The 19,180-nt window shown below is 54.6% G+C and overlaps 1 protein-coding gene across 2 annotated transcripts in view; it reads right to left on the reverse strand.

Moving 5' to 3' along the window:
- Positions 1 to 5,006: 5,006 nt before the first annotated feature.
- LOC120920402 (acyl-coenzyme A thioesterase THEM4-like) overlaps positions 5,007 to 19,180 on the reverse strand; it is a 49,402-nt gene continuing 35,228 nt past the window's right edge. For both annotated transcript variants that reach the window (XM_040332476.1, XM_040332478.1), the window contains exons 4-7: positions 18,641 to 18,794; positions 18,431 to 18,541; positions 18,189 to 18,313; positions 5,007 to 5,079 (exon numbers count right to left, since the gene is read on the reverse strand). In XM_040332476.1, the coding sequence (XP_040188410.1) occupies positions 5,039 to 5,079; positions 18,189 to 18,313; positions 18,431 to 18,541; positions 18,641 to 18,794 (431 nt within the window). In that variant the 3' untranslated portion in view covers positions 5,007 to 5,038. The remainder of the gene's footprint in view (positions 5,080 to 18,188; positions 18,314 to 18,430; positions 18,542 to 18,640; positions 18,795 to 19,180) is intronic.

A 19,180-nucleotide genomic window follows, 5' to 3' on the forward strand; every position in this document is an offset into this window, starting at 1 on the left:
CCCCCCAAAGAAGACTACGAGATTAGGTCGAAACGCGTAGGTTACACAGCGCAATTGCTTACTTGCCCCGGCGTAACGAGTGCTCCTGATTCAGGAACCTCGTTACGCCGACTGCAGCATAAGGCCTAGTACACACGAGCGGATTTATCCGCGGATACGGTCCACCGGACCGTTTCCGCGGATAAATCCTCTCGAGGATTTCCGAGGATTTTGATCCGATGGAGTGTACTCACCATCGGATCGAAATCCGCGCCGAAATCCCATTCCGTCGCCGCGATGATGACGCGGCGACATGCGCGACGCTGTCATATAAGGAATTCCACGCATGCGTCGAATCATTACGACGCATGCGGGGGATTCATTCGGATGGATTGATCCGGTGAGTCTGTACAGACCAGCGGATCAATCCGTTGGGTTGGATTCAAGCGGATAGATTTTAAAGCATGTCTTAAAATTTTTATCCGCTGGAAATCCATCCCAATTTTATCCCGCTGGATTGTACACACCAGGGGATCTATCCGCTGGAGCCGGGCCGCGGATCAATTCCAGCGGATGGATCCTCTCGTGTGTACGGGGCCTAAGATCTGCGCGGCATAAGGCTCTTATGCCCGCATATCTTAGGCTGCATTCTTGCGATGGCCGCTAGGTGGCGTTCCCGTTGTGCTCAGTGTATAGTATGCAAATTGCATACTAACGCCGATTCACAACGTTGCGCGAGCCCTGCGTACGCAATTTACGTCGTTTACGTACGGCGGTTTTCGCGCAAGGCTGCCCCTTGCTATTATGTTACGTATACCCGTCGTTCCCGCGTCGCGAAATTTATGTCGTTTGCGTAAGTGATTCGTGAATGGCGCTGGACGCCATTCACGCTCACTTTGAAGCAAATGATGTCCTTGCGACGTCATTTGCCGCAATGCACGTCGGGAAAGTTTCCCGACGGAGCATGCGCTCTACGATCGGCGCGGGAACGTGCCCAATTTAAATGATTCCCGCCCCCTACGGGATAATTTAAATTGCGCGCTCTTGCGCCGGGCATTTTGCCGGCGCGCCCGCGCAATTCACGGAGCTTTTGCTCCGTGAATCAAGGGCAGCGGAGCAAATTTGCGGGGGCGCAGGGCAAAAACGTTGCCCTGCGCCTCCGTAAATAATGCGCAATTCTACCTGTATCCGGGCCACTGAATATAGTTAACTATTATTGATTCTCAGAGAATACACTCTTTTTTCTATTGCAAGATAAAACCTACCTCATCTCTCCCTTTTACATTGAGGCCAAATTGAAGCTTCCACTTACATGCTGTCCAGCCACTGAACAAATTTTTTCAACTATTGTCTCTAATTTTTATTACTTAGTAGCTTAATGAAGCTGTCAAGCTAAATTACACCTCATCTCTTCCCCTTACATTGAGGCCCAATGAAGCTGCTGCTTACATATTGTCCAGCAATTATTGTCTCTCACATAATATATTCAAATTTTTACTACAAAAGGTAAAACCTCTCTCATCTCTCCCTCTTATATTGTGGGCTAATGAAGCTGCTTACATTCTGTCCCACCACTGTGCAATATTTGTGGCTACTGTTTCTCAAATAATAGACTAATTTCTATTTCAATATAAAACCGGCTTGGTCTCTATTTGCAACCTATTCAAATACTTACACATTGTCCTGAAACTAGACAAATTCGAAACATGCACCTGAAGTCCATATTTTGAATAATTTGGGAACGATTGTGGATATTGGGATGGGAGGAGGTTCGAGGAGTGTTGGGTAGTGGTTTTGAAGTTTTTTTGTATGTTTTTGATGTTGCTTTCACTTCCAGGTCTCAAATGCCCTTCTCCCTTGGTTGAAATTTTCCAGTGGCTCCGCCCACTTTACAGGGTCCTGTAGAGCCATCTATGAATGTGTGCTCCCAGCTGGCACTATAGGTGAGACTGCTTTGTTGCGTGTGCCCAAACAGCAAGCCCAAATGGCGATTGACAGCAGCTGATGCCTTCCCCATTCCTTGGGACATATATTTCCATGGGTGTGTTTTATGTTTTTTAATTGATATTTTAATACCCTCTTTCCCCGAAAATAAAACCTACCCCTAAAATAAGACCTAGCGTAATGTTCCAGGAGGACTGCAATATAAGCCCTACCCTGAAAATAAGCCCTAGTTTAAAATGCTTGTAAAATCCTATAACCCACTCTATTACAGTAGTACACAATGTACAATGTGTGTTTCTGTAACATAAATGCAGGGAAGAGAGCTCCGGCAGGTCACAAAAGCGCAGAGCGGTGCTATAATGAAGGTATTTGGCACAATTATATTACAGAAATACACACATTGTACATTATATACTACAGTAATAGAGTGGATTACAAGATTTTACAAGCATTTTAACTAAGTTCACACTGGGGATTCCTAACAGGCAGGTAGAGAGAGGGGAAGAGAAGACTGCACATTACATAGTAAGACCTACCCCAAAAATAAGCCCTACTGTGTCTTTTGTTGCCAAAATTAATATAAGACCCGGGCTTATTTTCGGGGAAACACGGTATATATTTACTGGATTGGTTCACTTTACATGAGGCTGAACTGGTACAAATGGGCTTACAGGCAATACAAATAACCTTTTATTAATACAGTCAATGGGAAGAAGTGAGGCTGATTTACCAAAGGAGTAGAACCTGTTCACTATGGAAATTTTTACTTAGCTCTGAGAATTTACTAAAACTTTACTTTGCAAAGAAAACCCAATCACGTGCAAAAAAACATAATAAAAAAAAAACCTAGGACTTTTTGCTTGCACATGATTGGGCGATTCAAGTCAGTATCAGCTTCACCTCATTCACTATTGTCCAGCAATTATTGTCTCTCACATAATATATTCAAATTTTTACTACAAGTTAAAACCTCTCTCATCTCTCCCTCTTATATTGTGGACTAATGAAGCTGCTTACATTCTGTCCCACCACTGTGCAATATTTGTGGTTACTGTTTCCCAAACAGCGATTGACAGCAGCTGAAGCCGTCCCCATTCCTTGGGACATATATTTCCATGGGTGTGTTTTATGTTTTTTAATTGATAAGGCACTGCACAAACAACTGTGGCCGAGTGGGAGTTCCAGGAGGCCGGGTAGGCTTGGCTGGTCTTCCGGGCCCCCAGGAGGCACTTCTAAGCATTGAAACCTCAATGTAGAGCTATGGACAGGGATGGACTGGCCATTGGGACTACAGGGAGTTTCCCGGTGGGCCGATGGCTCAGTGGGCCGACTTCAGTGACAGCGGACCGCCGCCCCCCCCCTCTGTCTCTCCCTCCCAGCAGAGCTCACCTCCTCTCCCTCCCCGCAGCGCTCACCTGGGGGGAACAGAGAACCCGGGGGAGGACCAGAGGAGCAGGGGGGACAGACAGCTGACTCCACAGCTATGGCCTGGGAGTTTCTCACTTCTGCCTAATCTTGTCCCATAAGGGGGAGCACCGAACTGATTCTTTGCCCCCCAGGTGAAATAATGTCTAGCTTCCCTACTGGTACTGCCTATAAGAGTACCAGTACCCACCATTCTACTCTAATAAAGTAGAACGGATAGTGGCTAGTGAAGGGGGAGAGGGGGCTTGGGTGGCCGGGGGGGGGGTGCGGGAGTTGTTCGGCCACCATAGGAGAGACATGTCAAAGTGGGCCAGTCTGGATGAAGTCCAGGGCCGAATTTTTGTCCCAGTCCAGCCCTGGCTATGGAAGAGTAGTTATGGAGCCAGGCATCCCCCCTTGCCAACCCAGAAGTCTATCAGGCAATGATCAGTAAAGTCCCTGTGCCCCCCGGCAAGGAGGGTAAAGCCAGCCCAAACCAATCGGGAGTTTAAGGAGGCCGGAAAAGCTTGGCAGTCTTCCTGGGCCCCTAGGAGGCACTTCCCTGCATTGAAACCCCAATGTAGAGCTATGGGAGCGTAGTATTATAACATGCTGCCCCCTTCACCAACCCCGCAGCCTACGGGGCAACAACCAATGAAGTTCATGCACCCCAGCAGGGAGGGGAAGCAGGGGTTGCAGAAGGCTGAAAAGGCTTGGCAGTCTTCCTGGGCCCCCAGCAGGCACTGTAAAGCTATGGGAGGGTGGTTTTGCCTGGCATTCCCCCTTACCAACCCTACTGGGCAAGGACCAGTAAACTCCCTGTGCCCCATCAGGGATGAGAAAGAAAGCCCAGGCCGAATTGGAAGTTCCAGGAGGCAAGGTAGGCTTGGTGGGCCTTCCTGGGACCCCAGGAGGAATTTGTGTGAGCTATGTAAGAAGTGACAGTTGTAATCCATATCTTTCATTTTAAAACTTACCATAGAGCATCCGTCCATCGAAGCTCCTGATGAAGCAACACTAGCGAGCTACGGGACACGATGAGTTAAGCCTGCCCTGTGCCACTTTCGGATCAAAACCTGGATAAAGTCCTGGCCTATCTTCGTAACAAGAACTAGAACTTATTCATGCTATGGCAGCTAAGTTGTGACAATGAAAGAAGGCTTAAAGGCTTTTTTTTTTTTTTAAGGAACATGTTTCACTCATTTAGTAAATCGGCCCCAGGAGGATAACGAGTAAATTGATGAAGATCCTGTTCAGAAGTGGTGGCTGTCGGCTTCTGGGAGCAGAATGTCCTCCATAGCCAGGTAAAGCCAATACTGAAGTAGGCATGTTTGAGGTTATTGGGCTCAGAGGGGCCACATTACAGGAACCCAGGGCCGGGACAAGGGGTGGAGGCAGGAGGGGGGGCTGCCCCTGGCGCAATAGTTTATTGCAGGGATGGGGTGGGCACCCTGACCCTAACCCTAAAGGGAAAGGGGGGCGCAGTTTGGCATCTTTGCACTGGATGACCTTGGCCCGGCACTGCAGGAACCACGACCTACAGTACAAAATAATAGCTCTAAGAGAGCAGGTTGGCCCCTGGAAGACATCTTCCCAGGGGTCCTAGGGATATGCCGCCCTCTAGTGGCAGAAAGGATACCCTGCGGTACACAGTGCAGCTGTCAATCAACAACATTGGCGCCATTTCCAGATCTCTGTAATATACAACAATTTATAGTTTGGCTTCTCCACAGTTCACCCTAATGTACAAACCTGAAGAGGGAAAGGAAAAAAAATGGTCAGTACAGGTGGGAGAGAGGAGGAGTGATGGGGGTGAGAGGAGGGAAAGAGGAGGAGTGAGAGAAGAGTGATGGGGGGTGAGAGGAGTGATGGGGGTGAGAGGAGTGATGGGGGGTGAGAGGAGTGATGGGGGGTGAGAGGAGTGATGGGGGTGAGAGGAGTGATGGGGGGTGAGAGGAGTGATGGGGGGTGAGAGGAGTGATGGGGGGTGAGAGGAGTGATGGGGGGTGAGAGGAGGGAAAGAGGAGGAGTGAGAGAAGAGTGATGGGGGGTGAGAGGAGTGATGGGGGGTGAGAGGAGTGATGGGGGGTGAGAGGAGGGAAAGAGGAGGAGTGAGAGAAGAGTGATGACAGCAGGGAGAGGAGGGATAGAGGAGTGATGGGGGTGGAAGGAGGAAGAGAGGAGGGGGAGAGGAGCAATGATAGGAGGAAGAGAGGATCAATGACAGGAGGGGGAGAGGATCAATGACAGGAGGGGGAGAGGATCAATGACAGGAGGGGGAGAGGATCAATGATAGGAGGGGGAGAGGAGCAATGACAGGAGGGGGAGAGGATCAATGATAGGAGGGGGAGAAGAGCAATGACAGGAGGGAGAGAGGAGCAATGACAGGAGGGGGAGAAGAGCAATGACAGGAGGGGGAGAGGAGCAATGACAGGAAGGAGAGAGGAGCAATGACAGGAGGGGGAGAAGAGCAATGACAGAAGGGGGAGAAGAGCAATGACAGGAGGGGGAGAAGAGCAATGACAGAAGGGGGAGAAGAGCAATGACAGGAGGGAGAGAGGAGCAATGACAGGAGGGGGAGAAGAGCAATGACAGGAGGGGGAGAGGAGCAATGACAGGAGGGGGAGAAGAGCAATGACAGGAGGGGGAGAGGAGCAATGACAGGAGGAAGAGAAGAGCAATGACAGGAGGGGGAGAGGAGCAATGACAGGAGGAAGAGAGGAGCAATGACAGGAGGGGGAGAGGAGCAATGACAGGAGGGGGAGAGGAGCAATGACAGGAGGAAGAGAGGAGCAATGACAGGAGGGAGAGAGGAGCAATGACAGGAGGGGGAGAGGAGCAATGACAGGAGGGGGAGAGGAGCAATGACAGGAGGGGGAGAGGAGCAATGACAAGAGGGGGAGAAGAGCAATGACAGGAGGGAGAGAGGAGCAATGACAGGAGGGGGAGAAGAGCAATGACAGGAGGGGGAGAGGAGCAATGACAAGAGGGGGAGAGGAGCAATGACAGGAGGGGGAGAAGAGCAATGACAGGAGGGGGAGAAGAGCAATGACAGGAGGGGGAGAGGAGCAATGACAGGAGGAAGAGAAGAGCAATGACAGGAGGGGGAGAGGAGCAATGACAGGAGGGGGAGAAGAGCAATGATAGGAGGGGGAGAGGAGCAATGACAGGAGGGGGAGAGGAGCAATGACAGAAGGGGGAGAAGAGCAATGACAGGAGGGAGAGAGGAGCAATGACAGGAGGGGGAGAAGAGCAATGACAGGAGGGGGAGAGGAGCAATGACAAGAGGGGGAGAGGAGCAATGACAGGAGGGGGAGAAGAGCAATGACAGGAGGGGGAGAAGAGCAATGACAGAAGGGGGAGAAGAGCAATGACAGGAGGGAGAGAGGAGCAATGACAGGAGGGGGAGAAGAGCAATGACAGGAGGGGGAGAGGAGCAATGACAAGAGGGGGAGAGGAGCAATGACAGGAGGGGGAGAAGAGCAATGACAGGAGGGGGAGAAGAGCAATGACAGGAGGGGGAGAGGAGCAATGACAGGAGGAAGAGAAGAGCAATGACAGGAGGGGGAGAGGAGCAATGACAGGAGGAAGAGAGGAGCAATGACAGGAGGGGGAGAGGAGCAATGACAGGAGGGGGAGAAGAGCAATGACAGGAGGAAGAGAGGAGCAATGACAGGAGGGGGAGAAGAGCAATGACAAGAGGGGGAGAAGAGCAATGACAGGAGGGAGAGAAGAGCAATGACAGGAGGGAGAGAAGAGCAATGACAGGAGGGAGAGAAGAGCAATGACAGGAGGGAGAGAAGAGCAATGACAGGAGGGGGAGAAGAGCAATGACAGGAGGGGGAGAGGAGCAATGACAGGAGGAAGAGAGGAGCAATGACAGGAGGGGGAGAGGAGCAATGACAGGAGGAAGAGAGGAGCAATGACAGGAGGGGGAGAAGAGCAATGACAGGAGGGGGAGAAGAGCAATGACAGGAGGAAGAGAGGAGCAATGACAGGAGGGGGAGAAGAGCAATGACAAGAGGGGGAGAAGAGCAATGACAGGAGGGAGAGAAGAGCAATGACAGGAGGGAGAGAAGAGCAATGACAGGAGGGAGAGAAGAGCAATGACAGGAGGGAGAGAAGAGCAATGACAGGAGGGAGAGAAGAGCAATGACAGGAGGGGGAGAAGAGCAATGACAGGAGGGGGAGAGGAGCAATGACGGGAGGGGGGAGAAGAGCAATGACAGGAGGGGGAGAGGAGCAATGACAGGAGGGGGAGAGGAGCAATGACAGGAGGGGGAGAGGAGCAATGACAGGAGGGGGAGAGGAGCAATGACAGGAGGGGGAGAGGAGCAATGACAGGAGGGGGAGAGGAGCAATGACGGGAGGGGGGAGAAGAGCAATGACAGGAGGGGGAGAAGAGCAATGACAGGAGGGGGAGAAGAGCAATGACAGGAGGGGGAGAGGAGCAATGACAGGAGGGGGAGAGGAGCAATGACGGGAGGGGGGAGAAGAGCAATGACAGGAGGGGGAGAGGAGCAATGACAGGAGGGGGAGAGGAGCAATGACAGGAGGGGGAGAGGAGCAATGACAGGAGGGGGAGAGGAGCAATGACAGGAGGGGGAGAGGAGCAATGACAGGAGGGGGAGAAGAGCAATGACAGAGGGGGAGAAGAGCAATGACAGGAGGGGGAGAAGAGCAATGACAGGAGGGAGAGAAGAGCAATGACAGGAGGGAGAGAAGAGCAATGACAGGAGGGAGAGAAGAGCAGTGACAGGAGGAAGAGAAGAGCAATGACAGGAGGAGGAGAAGAGCAATGACAGGAGGGGGAGAAGAGCAATGACAGGAAGGAGAGAGGATCAATGATAGGAGGGGGAGAGGAGCAATGACAGGAGGGGGAGAGGATCAATGATAGGAGGGGGAGAGGAGCAATGACAGGAGGGGGAGAGGATCAATGATAGGAGGGGGAGAAGAGCAATGACAGGAGGGGGAGAAGAGCAATGACAGGAGGGAGAGAGGAGCAATGACAGGAGGGGGAGAGGAGCAATGACAGGAAGGAGAGAGGAGCAATGACAGGAGGGGGAGAAGAGCAATGACAGGAGGGGGAGAAGAGCAATGACAGGAGGGGGAGAGGAGCAATGACAGGAGGGGGAGAGGAGCAATGACAGGAGGGGGAGAGGAGCAATGACAGAAGGGGGAGAGGAGCAATGACAGGAGGGGGAGAGGATCAATGACAGGAGGGGGAGAAGAGCAATGACAGGAGGGGGAGAAGAGCAATGACAGGAGGGGGAGAAGAGCAATGACAGGAGGGGGAGAGGAGCAATGACAGGAGGGGGAGAAGAGCAATGACAGGAGGGGGAGAAGAGCAATGACAGGAGGGGGAGAGGAGCAATGACAGGAGGAAGAGAAGAGCAATGACAGGAGGGGGAGAGGAGCAATGACAGGAGGAAGAGAGGAGCAATGACAGGAGGGGGAGAGGAGCAATGACAGGAGGGGGAGAGGAGCAATGACAGGAGGAAGAGAGGAGCAATGACAGGAGGGGGAGAAGAGCAATGACAGGAGGGGGAGAGGAGCAATGACAGGAGGGGGAGAAGAGCAATGACAGGAGGGGGAGAGGAGCAATGACAGGAGGAAGAGAAGAGCAATGACAGGAGGGGGAGAGGAGCAATGACAGGAGGAAGAGAGGAGCAATGACAGGAGGGGGAGAAGAGCAATGACAGGAGGGGGAGAAGAGCAATGACAGGAGGAAGAGAGGAGCAATGACAGGAGGGGGAGAAGAGCAATGACAGGAGGGGGAGAGGAGCAATGACAGGAGGAAGAGAAGAGCAATGACAGGAGGGAGAGAAGAGCAATGACAGGAGGGAGAGAAGAGCAATGACAGGAGGGAGAGAAGAGCAATGACAGGAGGGGGAGAAGAGCAATGACAGGAGGGGGAGAGGAGCAATGACGGGAGGGGGGAGAAGAGCAATGACAGGAGGGGGAGAGGAGCAATGACAGGAGGGGGAGAGGAGCAATGACAGGAGGGGGAGAGGAGCAATGACAGGAGGGGGAGAGGAGCAATGACAGGAGGGGGAGAGGAGCAATGACAGGAGGGGGAGAGGAGCAATGACGGGAGGGGGGAGAAGAGCAATGACAGGAGGGAGAGAGGAGCAATGACAGGAGGGAGAGAGGAGCAATGACAGGAGGGGGAGAGGAGCAATGACAGGAGGGGGAGAAGAGCAATGACAGGAGGGAGAGAGGAGCAATGACAGGAGGGGAGAGGAGCAATGACAGGAGGGGGAGAGGAGCAATGACAGGAGGGGGGAGAAGAGCAATGACAGGAGGGGGAGAAGAGCAATGACAGGAGGGGGAGAGGAGCAATGACGGGAGGGGGAGAAGAGCAATGACGGGAGGGGGAGAGGAGCAATGACGGGAGGGAGAGAGGAGCAATGACAGGAGGGGGAGAAGAGCAATGACAGGAGGGGGAGAAGAGCAATGACAGGAGGGGGGAGAAGAGCAATGACAGGAGGGGGAGAGGAGCAATGACAGGAGGGGGAGAGGAGCAATGACAGGAGGGGGAGAAGAGCAATGACAGGAGGGGGAGAAGAGCAATGACAGGAGGGGGAGAGGAGCAATGACGGGAGGGGGGAGAAGAGCAATGACAGGAGGGGGAGAGGAGCAATGACAGGAGGGGGAGAGGAGCAATGACAGGAGGGGGAGAGGAGCAATGACAGGAGGGGGAGAGGAGCAATGACAGGAGGGGGAGAGGAGCAATGACAGGAGGGGGAGAAGAGCAATGACAGAGGGGGAGAAGAGCAATGACAGGAGGGGGAGAAGAGCAATGACAGGAGGGAGAGAAGAGCAATGACAGGAGGGAGAGAAGAGCAATGACAGGAGGGAGAGAAGAGCAGTGACAGGAGGAAGAGAAGAGCAATGACAGGAGGAGGAGAAGAGCAATGACAGGAGGGGGAGAAGAGCAATGACAGGAAGGAGAGAGGAGCAATGACAGGAGGGGGAGAAGAGCAATGACAGGAGGGGGAGAGGATCAATGATAGGAGGGGGAGAGGAGCAATGACAGGAGGGGGAGAGGATCAATGATAGGAGGGGGAGAAGAGCAATGACAGGAGGGGGAGAAGAGCAATGACAGGAGGGAGAGAGGAGCAATGACAGGAGGGGGAGAGGAGCAATGACAGGAAGGAGAGAGGAGCAATGACAGGAGGGGGAGAAGAGCAATGACAGGAGGGGGAGAAGAGCAATGACAGGAGGGGGAGAGGAGCAATGACAGGAGGGGGAGAGGAGCAATGACAGGAGGGGGAGAGGAGCAATGACAGAAGGGGGAGAGGAGCAATGACAGGAGGGGGAGAGGATCAATGACAGGAGGGGGAGAAGAGCAATAACAGGAGGGGGAGAAGAGCAATGACAGGAGGGGGAGAAGAGCAATGACAGGAGGGGGAGAGGAGCAATGACAGGAGGGGGAGAAGAGCAATGACAGGAGGGGGAGAAGAGCAATGACAGGAGGGGGAGAGGAGCAATGACAGGAGGGGGAGAGGAGCAATGACAGGAGGGGGAGAAGAGCAATGACAGGAGGGGGGAGAAGAGCAATGACAGAAGGGGGAGAAGAGCAATGACAGGAGGGAGAGAGGAGCAATGACAGGAGGGGGAGAAGAGCAATGACAGGAGGGGGAGAGGAGCAATGACAGGAGGGGGAGAAGAGCAATGACAGGAGGGGGAGAGGAGCAATGACAGGAGGAAGAGAAGAGCAATGACAGGAGGGGGAGAGGAGCAATGACAGGAGGAAGAGAGGAGCAATGACAGGAGGGGGAGAGGAGCAATGACAGGAGGGGGAGAGGAGCAATGACAGGAGGAAGAGAGGAGCAATGACAGGAGGGGGAGAAGAGCAATGACAGGAGGGGGAGAGGAGCAATGACAGGAGGGGGAGAAGAGCAATGACAGGAGGGGGAGAGGAGCAATGACAGGAGGAAGAGAAGAGCAATGACAGGAGGGGGAGAGGAGCAATGACAGGAGGAAGAGAGGAGCAATGACAGGAGGGGGAGAAGAGCAATGACAGGAGGGGGAGAAGAGCAATGACAGGAGGAAGAGAGGAGCAATGACAGGAGGGGGAGAAGAGCAATGACAGGAGGGGGAGAGGAGCAATGACAGGAGGAAGAGAAGAGCAATGACAGGAGGGAGAGAAGAGCAATGACAGGAGGGAGAGAAGAGCAATGACAGGAGGGAGAGAAGAGCAATGACAGGAGGGGGAGAAGAGCAATGACAGGAGGGGGAGAGGAGCAATGACGGGAGGGGGGAGAAGAGCAATGACAGGAGGGGGAGAGGAGCAATGACAGGAGGGGGAGAGGAGCAATGACAGGAGGGGGAGAGGAGCAATGACAGGAGGGGGAGAGGAGCAATGACAGGAGGGGGAGAGGAGCAATGACAGGAGGGGGAGAGGAGCAATGACGGGAGGGGGGAGAAGAGCAATGACAGGAGGGAGAGAGGAGCAATGACAGGAGGGAGAGAGGAGCAATGACAGGAGGGGGAGAGGAGCAATGACAGGAGGGGGAGAAGAGCAATGACAGGAGGGAGAGAGGAGCAATGACAGGAGGGGGAGAGGAGCAATGACAGGAGGGGGAGAGGAGCAATGACAGGAGGGGGGAGAAGAGCAATGACAGGAGGGGGAGAAGAGCAATGACAGGAGGGGGAGAGGAGCAATGACGGGAGGGGGAGAAGAGCAATGACGGGAGGGGGAGAGGAGCAATGACGGGAGGGAGAGAGGAGCAATGACAGGAGGGGGAGAAGAGCAATGACAGGAGGGGGAGAAGAGCAATGACAGGAGGGGGGAGAAGAGCAATGACAGGAGGGGGAGAGGAGCAATGACAGGAGGGGGAGAGGAGCAATGACAGGAGGGGGAGAAGAGCAATGACAGGAGGGGGAGAAGAGCAATGACAGGAGGGGGAGAGGAGCAATGACGGGAGGGGGGAGAAGAGCAATGACAGGAGGGGGAGAGGAGCAATGACAGGAGGGGGAGAGGAGCAATGACAGGAGGGGGAGAGGAGCAATGACAGGAGGGGGAGAGGAGCAATGACAGGAGGGGGAGAGGAGCAATGACAGGAGGGGGAGAAGAGCAATGACAGAGGGGGAGAAGAGCAATGACAGGAGGGGGAGAAGAGCAATGACAGGAGGGAGAGAAGAGTAATGACAGGAGGGAGAGAAGAGCAATGACAGGAGGGAGAGAAGAGCAGTGACAGGAGGAAGAGAAGAGCAATGACAGGAGGAGGAGAAGAGCAATGACAGGAGGGGGAGAAGAGCAATGACAGGAAGGAGAGAGGAGCAATGACAGGAGGGGGAGAAGAGCAATGACAGGAGGGGGAGAGGATCAATGATAGGAGGGGGAGAGGAGCAATGACAGGAGGGGGAGAGGATCAATGATAGGAGGGGGAGAAGAGCAATGACAGGAGGGGGAGAAGAGCAATGACAGGAGGGAGAGAGGAGCAATGACAGGAGGGGGAGAGGAGCAATGACAGGAAGGAGAGAGGAGCAATGACAGGAGGGGGAGAAGAGCAATGACAGGAGGGGGAGAAGAGCAATGACAGGAGGGGGAGAGGAGCAATGACAGGAGGGGGAGAGGAGCAATGACAGGAGGGGGAGAGGAGCAATGACAGAAGGGGGAGAGGAGCAATGACAGGAGGGGGAGAGGATCAATGACAGGAGGGGGAGAAGAGCAATAACAGGAGGGGGAGAAGAGCAATGACAGGAGGGGGAGAAGAGCAATGACAGGAGGGGGAGAGGAGCAATGACAGGAGGGGGAGAAGAGCAATGACAGGAGGGGGAGAAGAGCAATGACAGGAGGGGGAGAGGAGCAATGACAGGAGGGGGAGAGGAGCAATGACAGGAGGGGGAGAAGAGCAATGACAGGAGGGGGGAGAAGAGCAATGACAGAAGGGGGAGAAGAGCAATGACAGGAGGGAGAGAGGAGCAATGACAGGAGGGGGAGAAGAGCAATGACAGGAGGGGGAGAGGAGCAATGACAGGAGGGGGAGAAGAGCAATGACAGGAGGGGGAGAGGAGCAATGACAGGAGGAAGAGAAGAGCAATGACAGGAGGGGGAGAAGAGCAATGACAGGAGGGGGAGAGGAGCAATGACAGGAGGGGGAGAGGAGCAATGACAGGAGGGGGAGAAGAGCAATGACAGGAGGGAGAGAAGAGCAATGACAGGAGGGAGAGAAGAGCAATGACGGGAGGGAGAGAGGAGCAATGACAGGAGGGGGAGAGGAGCAATGACAGGAGGAAGAGAAGAGCAATGACAGGAGGGGGAGAAGAGCAATGACAGGAGGGGGAGAGGAGCAATGACAGGAGGGGGAGAGGAGCAATGACAGGAGGAAGAGAGGAGCAATGACAGGAGGGGGAGAGGAGCAATGACAGGAGGGGGAGAGGAGCAATGACAGGAGGAAGAGAGGAGCAATGACAGGAGGGGGAGAAGAGCAATGACAGGAGGGGGAGAGGAGCAATGACAGGAGGAAGAGAAGAGCAATGACAGGAGGGGGAGAGGAGCAATGACAGGAGGGGGAGAAGAGCAATGACAGGAGGGGGAGAAGAGCAATGACAGGAGGGGGAGAAGAGCAATGACAGGAGGGGGAGAAGAGCAATGACAGGAGGGGGAGAAGAGCAATGACAGGAGGGGGAGAAGAGCAATGACAGGAGGGGGAGAGGAGCAATGACAGGAGGGGGAGAGGAGCAATGACAGGAGGGGGAGAGGAGCAATGACAGGAGGGGGAGAAGAGCAATGACAGGAGGAAGAGAAGAGCAATGACAGGAGGGGGAGAGGAGCAATGACAGGAGGAAGAGAGGAGCAATGACAGGAGGGGGAGAGGAGCAATGACAGGAGGGGGAGAGGAGCAATGACAGGAGGAAGAGAGGAGCAATGACAGGAGGGGGAGAGGAGCAATGACAGGAGGGGGAGAAGAGCAATGACAGGAGGGGGAGAAGAGCAATGACAGGAGGGGGAGAGGAGCAATGACAGGAGGAAGAGAAGAGCAATGACAGGAGGGGGAGAGGAGCAATGACAGGAGGAAGAGAGGAGCAATGACAGGAGGGGGAGAAGAGCAATGACAGGAGGGAGAGAAGAGCAATGACAGGAGGGGGAGAGGAGCAATGACAGGAGGGGGAGAAGAGCAATGACAGGAGGGAGAGAAGAGCAATGACAGGAGGGAGAGAGGAGCAATGACGGGAGGGGGAGAGGAGCAATGACGGGAGGGGGAGAGGAGCAATGACAGGAGAGGGAGAAGAGCAATGACAGGAGGGAGAGAGGAGCAATGACAGGAGGGGGAGAGGAGCAATGACAGGAGGGGGAGAGGAGCAATGACAGGAGGGGGAGAGGAGCAATGACAGGAGGGGGAGAAGAGCAATGACAGGAGGGGGAGAAGAGCAATGACAGGAGGGGGAGAAGAGCAATGACAGGAGGAAGAGAAGAGCAATGACAGGAGGGGGAGAGGAGCAATGACAGGAGGAGGAGAAGAGCAATGACAGGAGGGGGAGAGGAGCAATGACAGGAGGGAGAGAAGAGCAATGACAGGAGGGAGAGAGGAGCAATGACAGGAGGGAGAGAAGAGCAATGACAGGAGGGGGAGAGGAGCAATGACGGGAGGGGGGAGAAGAGCAATGACAGGAGGGGGAGAAGAGCAATGACAGGAGGGGGAGAAGAGCAATGACAGGAGGGAGAGAGGAGCAATGACAGGAGGGGAGAAGAGCAATGACAGGAGGGGGAGAGGAGCAATGACAGGAGGGAGAGAAGAGCAATGACAGGAGGGAGAGAGGAGCAATGACAGGAGGGAGAGAAGAGCAATGACAGGAGGGGGAGAGGAGCAATGACGGGAGGGGGGAGAAGAGCAATGACAGGAGGGGGAGAAGAGCAATGACAGGAGGGGGAGAAGAGCAATGACAGGAGGGAGAGAGGAGCAATGACAGGAGGGGGAGAGGAGCAATGACAGGAGGGAGAGAAGAGCAATGACAGGAGGGGGAGAAGAGCAATGACAGGAGGGGGAGAGGAGCAATGACAGGAGGGGGAGAGGAGCAATGACAGGAGGGGGAGAGGAGCAATGACAGGAGGGGGAGAAGAGCAATGACAGGAGGGAGAGAAGAGCAATGACAGGAGGAAGAGAAGAGCAATGACAGGAGGGGGAGAAGAGCAATGACAGGAGGGGGGAGAAGAGCAATGACAGGAGGGGGAGAAGAGCAATGACAGGAGGGAGAGAGGAGCAATGACAGGAGGGGGAGAAGAGCAATGACAGGAGGGGGAGAAGAGCAATGACAGGAGGGAGAGAAGAGCAATGACAGGAGGGAGAGAAGAGCAATGACAGGAGGGGGAGAGGAGCAATGACAGGAGGGGGAGAAGAGCAATGACAGGAGGGGGAGAGGAGCAATGACAGGAGGGGGAGAGGAGCAATGACAGGAGGGGGAGAAGAGCAATGACAGGAGGGAGAGAGGAGCAATGACAGGAGGGGGAGAGGAGCAATGACAGGAGGGAGAGAGGAGCAATGACAGGAGGGGGAGAAGAGCAATGACAGGAGGGAGAGAGGAGCAATGACAGGAGGGGGAGAAGAGCAATGACAGGAGGGAGAGAGGAGCAATGACAGGAGGGGGAGAGAAGAGCAATGACAGGAGGGAGAGAAGAGCAATGACAGGAGGGGGAGAGGAGCAATGACAGGAGGGAGAGAGGAGCAATGACAGGAGGGGGAGAAGAGCAATGACAGGAGGGAGAGAAGAGCAATGACAGGAGGGGGAGAGGAGCAATGACAGGACGGGGAGAAGAGCAATGACAGGAGGGGGAGAGGAGCAATGACAGGAGGGGGAGAGGAGCAATGACAGGAGGGGGAGAAGAGCAATGACAGGAGGGGGAGAAGAGCAATGACAGGAGGAAGAGAAGAGCAATGAGAAGAGGGGGAGAAGAGCAATGACAGGAGGGGGGGAGGAGCAATGACAGGAGGGAGAAGAGCAATGACAGGAGGGGGAGAAGAGCAATGACAGGAGGGGGAGAAGAGCAATGACAGGAGGGGGAGAAGAGCAATGACAGGAGGGAGAGAAGAGCAATGACAGGAGGGGGAGAAGAGCAATGACAGGAGGGGGAGAAGAGCAATGACAGGAGGGAGAGAAGAGCAATGACAGGAGGGGGAGAAGAGCAATGACAGGAGGGGGAGAAGAGCAATGACAGGAGGGGAGAAGAGCAATGACAGGAGGGGGGAGAAGAGCAATGACAGGAGGGGGGAGAGGAGCAATGACAGGAGGGGGAGAGGAGCAATGACAGGAGGGGGAGAGGATCAATGACAGGAGGGGGAGAAGAGCAATGACAGGAGGGGGAGAAGAGCAATGACAGGAGGGGGAGAAGAGCAATGACAGGAGGGGGAGAAGAGCAATGACAGGAGGGGAGAAGAGCAATGACAGAAGTGAGAGAGGAGCAATGACAGGAGGGGGAGAGGAGCAATGACAGGAAGGAGAGAGGAGCAATGACAGGAGGGGGAGAAGAGCAATGACAGGAGGGAGAGAAGAGCAATGACAGGAGGGAGAGAAGAGCAATGACAGGAGGGGGAGAAGAGCAATGACAGGAGGGGGAGAAGAGCAATGACAGGAGGGGAGAAGAGCAATGACAGGAGGGGGGAGAAGAGCAATGACAGGAGGGGGGAGAGGAGCAATGACAGGAGGGGGAGAGGAGCAATGACAGGAGGGGGAGAGGATCAATGACAGGAGGGGGAGAAGAGCAATGACAGGAGGGGGAGAAGAGCAATGACAGGAGGGGGAGAAGAGCAATGACAGGAGGAAGAGAGGAGCAATGACAGGAGGGAGAAGAGCAATGACAGGAGGGGGAGAGGAGCAATGACAGGAGGGGGAGAGGAGCAATGACAGGAGGGAGAAGAGCAATGACAGGAGGGGGAGAGGAGCAATGACAGGAGGGGGAGAAGAGCAATGAGAAGAGGGGGAGAAGAGCAATGACAGGAGGGGGAGAGGAGCAATGACAGGAGGGAGAAGAGCAATGACAGGAGGGGGAGAGGAGCAATGACAGGAGGGGGAGAGGAGCAATGACAGGAGGGAGAAGAGCAATGACAGGAGGGAGAAGAGCAATGACAGGAGGGGGAGAGGAGCAATGACAGGAGGGGGAGAGGAGCAATGACAGGAGGGGGGGAGGAGCAATGACAGGAGGGGGAGAGGAGCAATGACAGGAGGAGGAGAAGAGCAATGACAGGAGGAAGAGAGGAGCAATGACAAGAGGGGGAGAAGAGCAATGACAGGAGGGGGAGAAGAGCAATGACAGGAGGGGGAGAAGAGCAATGACAGGAGGGGGAGAAGAGCAATGACAGGAGGGGGAGAAGAGCAATGACAGGAGGGGGAGAAGAGCAATGACAGGAGGAAGAGAGGAGCAATGACAGGAGGGGGAGAAGAGCAATGACAGGAGGGGGAGAGGAGCAATGACAGGAGGGGGAGAAGAGCAATGACAGAAGGGAGAGAGGAGCAATGACAGGAGGGAGAGAGGAGCAATGACAGGAGGGGGAGAAGAGCAATGACAGGAGGGGGAGAGGAGCAATGACAGGAGGGGGAGAGGAGCAATGACAGGAGGGGGAGAGGAGCAATGACAGGAGGGGGAGAAGAGCAATGACAGGAGGGGAGAAGAGCAATGACAGGAGGGGGAGAGGAGCAATGACAGGAGGGGGAGAAGAGCAATGACAGGAGGGGGAGAGGAGCAATGACAGGAGGGGGAGAAGAGCAATGACAGGAGGGGGAGAGGAGCAATGACAGGAGGGGGAGAGGAGCAATGACAGGAGGGAGAGAGGAGCAATGACAGGAGGAAGAGAGGAGCAATGACAGGAGGAAGAGAGGAGCAATGACAGGAGGGGGAGAGGAGCAGTAGTCCTCACCGGTGGCCTCAATGTGCAGCACGGCGTCGTCATGACTGCGGACCTGACAGCTGCTGTAGACCTTGCGGCCGTCGACCTTCTCCACTCGGCAGTCTATGAGGACTGTGGATCCCAGAGGAATCGGACTACAGACACAAAGAGAACCTCATCACACCTCTCTGCTATCACATATCATCAGTAGCTCCTCCCCCCACCATGCTCCTCCCCCCACCATGCTCCTCCCCCCACCATTGCGCACTTACCTGCGATAGTCGATGTTCAGGTTGGCCGTCATCGCCGGTCCGATGCCGTGTACAATTCCCAACCCCACGGTGGAGTCTATGATGGCGGCGATGCAGCCTCCGTGTGCGTACCTAGAAGGAGGCAAAGGGGAGGCGACAGGTAGAGGCAGAACAAGATGGCCGAGAAACCAAAAAGGATTCTGGGTAGGTCAAAAGAAAAAGAACGCTCACCCCGTGACGCCTCCCAGATAGGGCCCGGGCTGGAATATGCAGATCATCCTCTTCTCCGCCTCGTTATAGAACATACAATACTCGAAGCCGACTCCGTCCCGCTCAGCGATCCGGGTGAAGAGACGAGTTTCCCCGTCGGCCTCCGCAGACATACCTGTACGGAGGTCAGAGGTCACACCAGAGGAGCTTACACTCTAATGTCCCCCTACAGCAGGGCCGATCCTGGGCAGGTGCACGGGGTGCAGCGCACCCAGGCGCCACAGAGGTGGGGGCGCTGAAGCGCCAGAGTGCTCCTCTTCCGCCTCCTCTTCTTCTTGTCTGTTATATCTGCAGTCTCTGACCATCTCCTGTACTAGGTCTGCAGTCTCTGATCATCTCCTGTACCATGTCTGCAGTCTCTGACCATCTCCTGTACTATGTCTGCAGTCTCTGACCATCTCCTGTATTATGTCTTCAGTCTCTGACCATCTGCTGTACTACGTCTGCAGTCTCTGACCATCTCCTGTATTATGTCTTCAGTCTCTGACCATCTCTTGTATC

This window comes from Rana temporaria, chromosome 13, assembly GCF_905171775.1.
Source record: "Rana temporaria chromosome 13, aRanTem1.1, whole genome shotgun sequence".
NCBI lineage: Eukaryota > Metazoa > Chordata > Amphibia > Anura > Ranidae > Rana > Rana temporaria.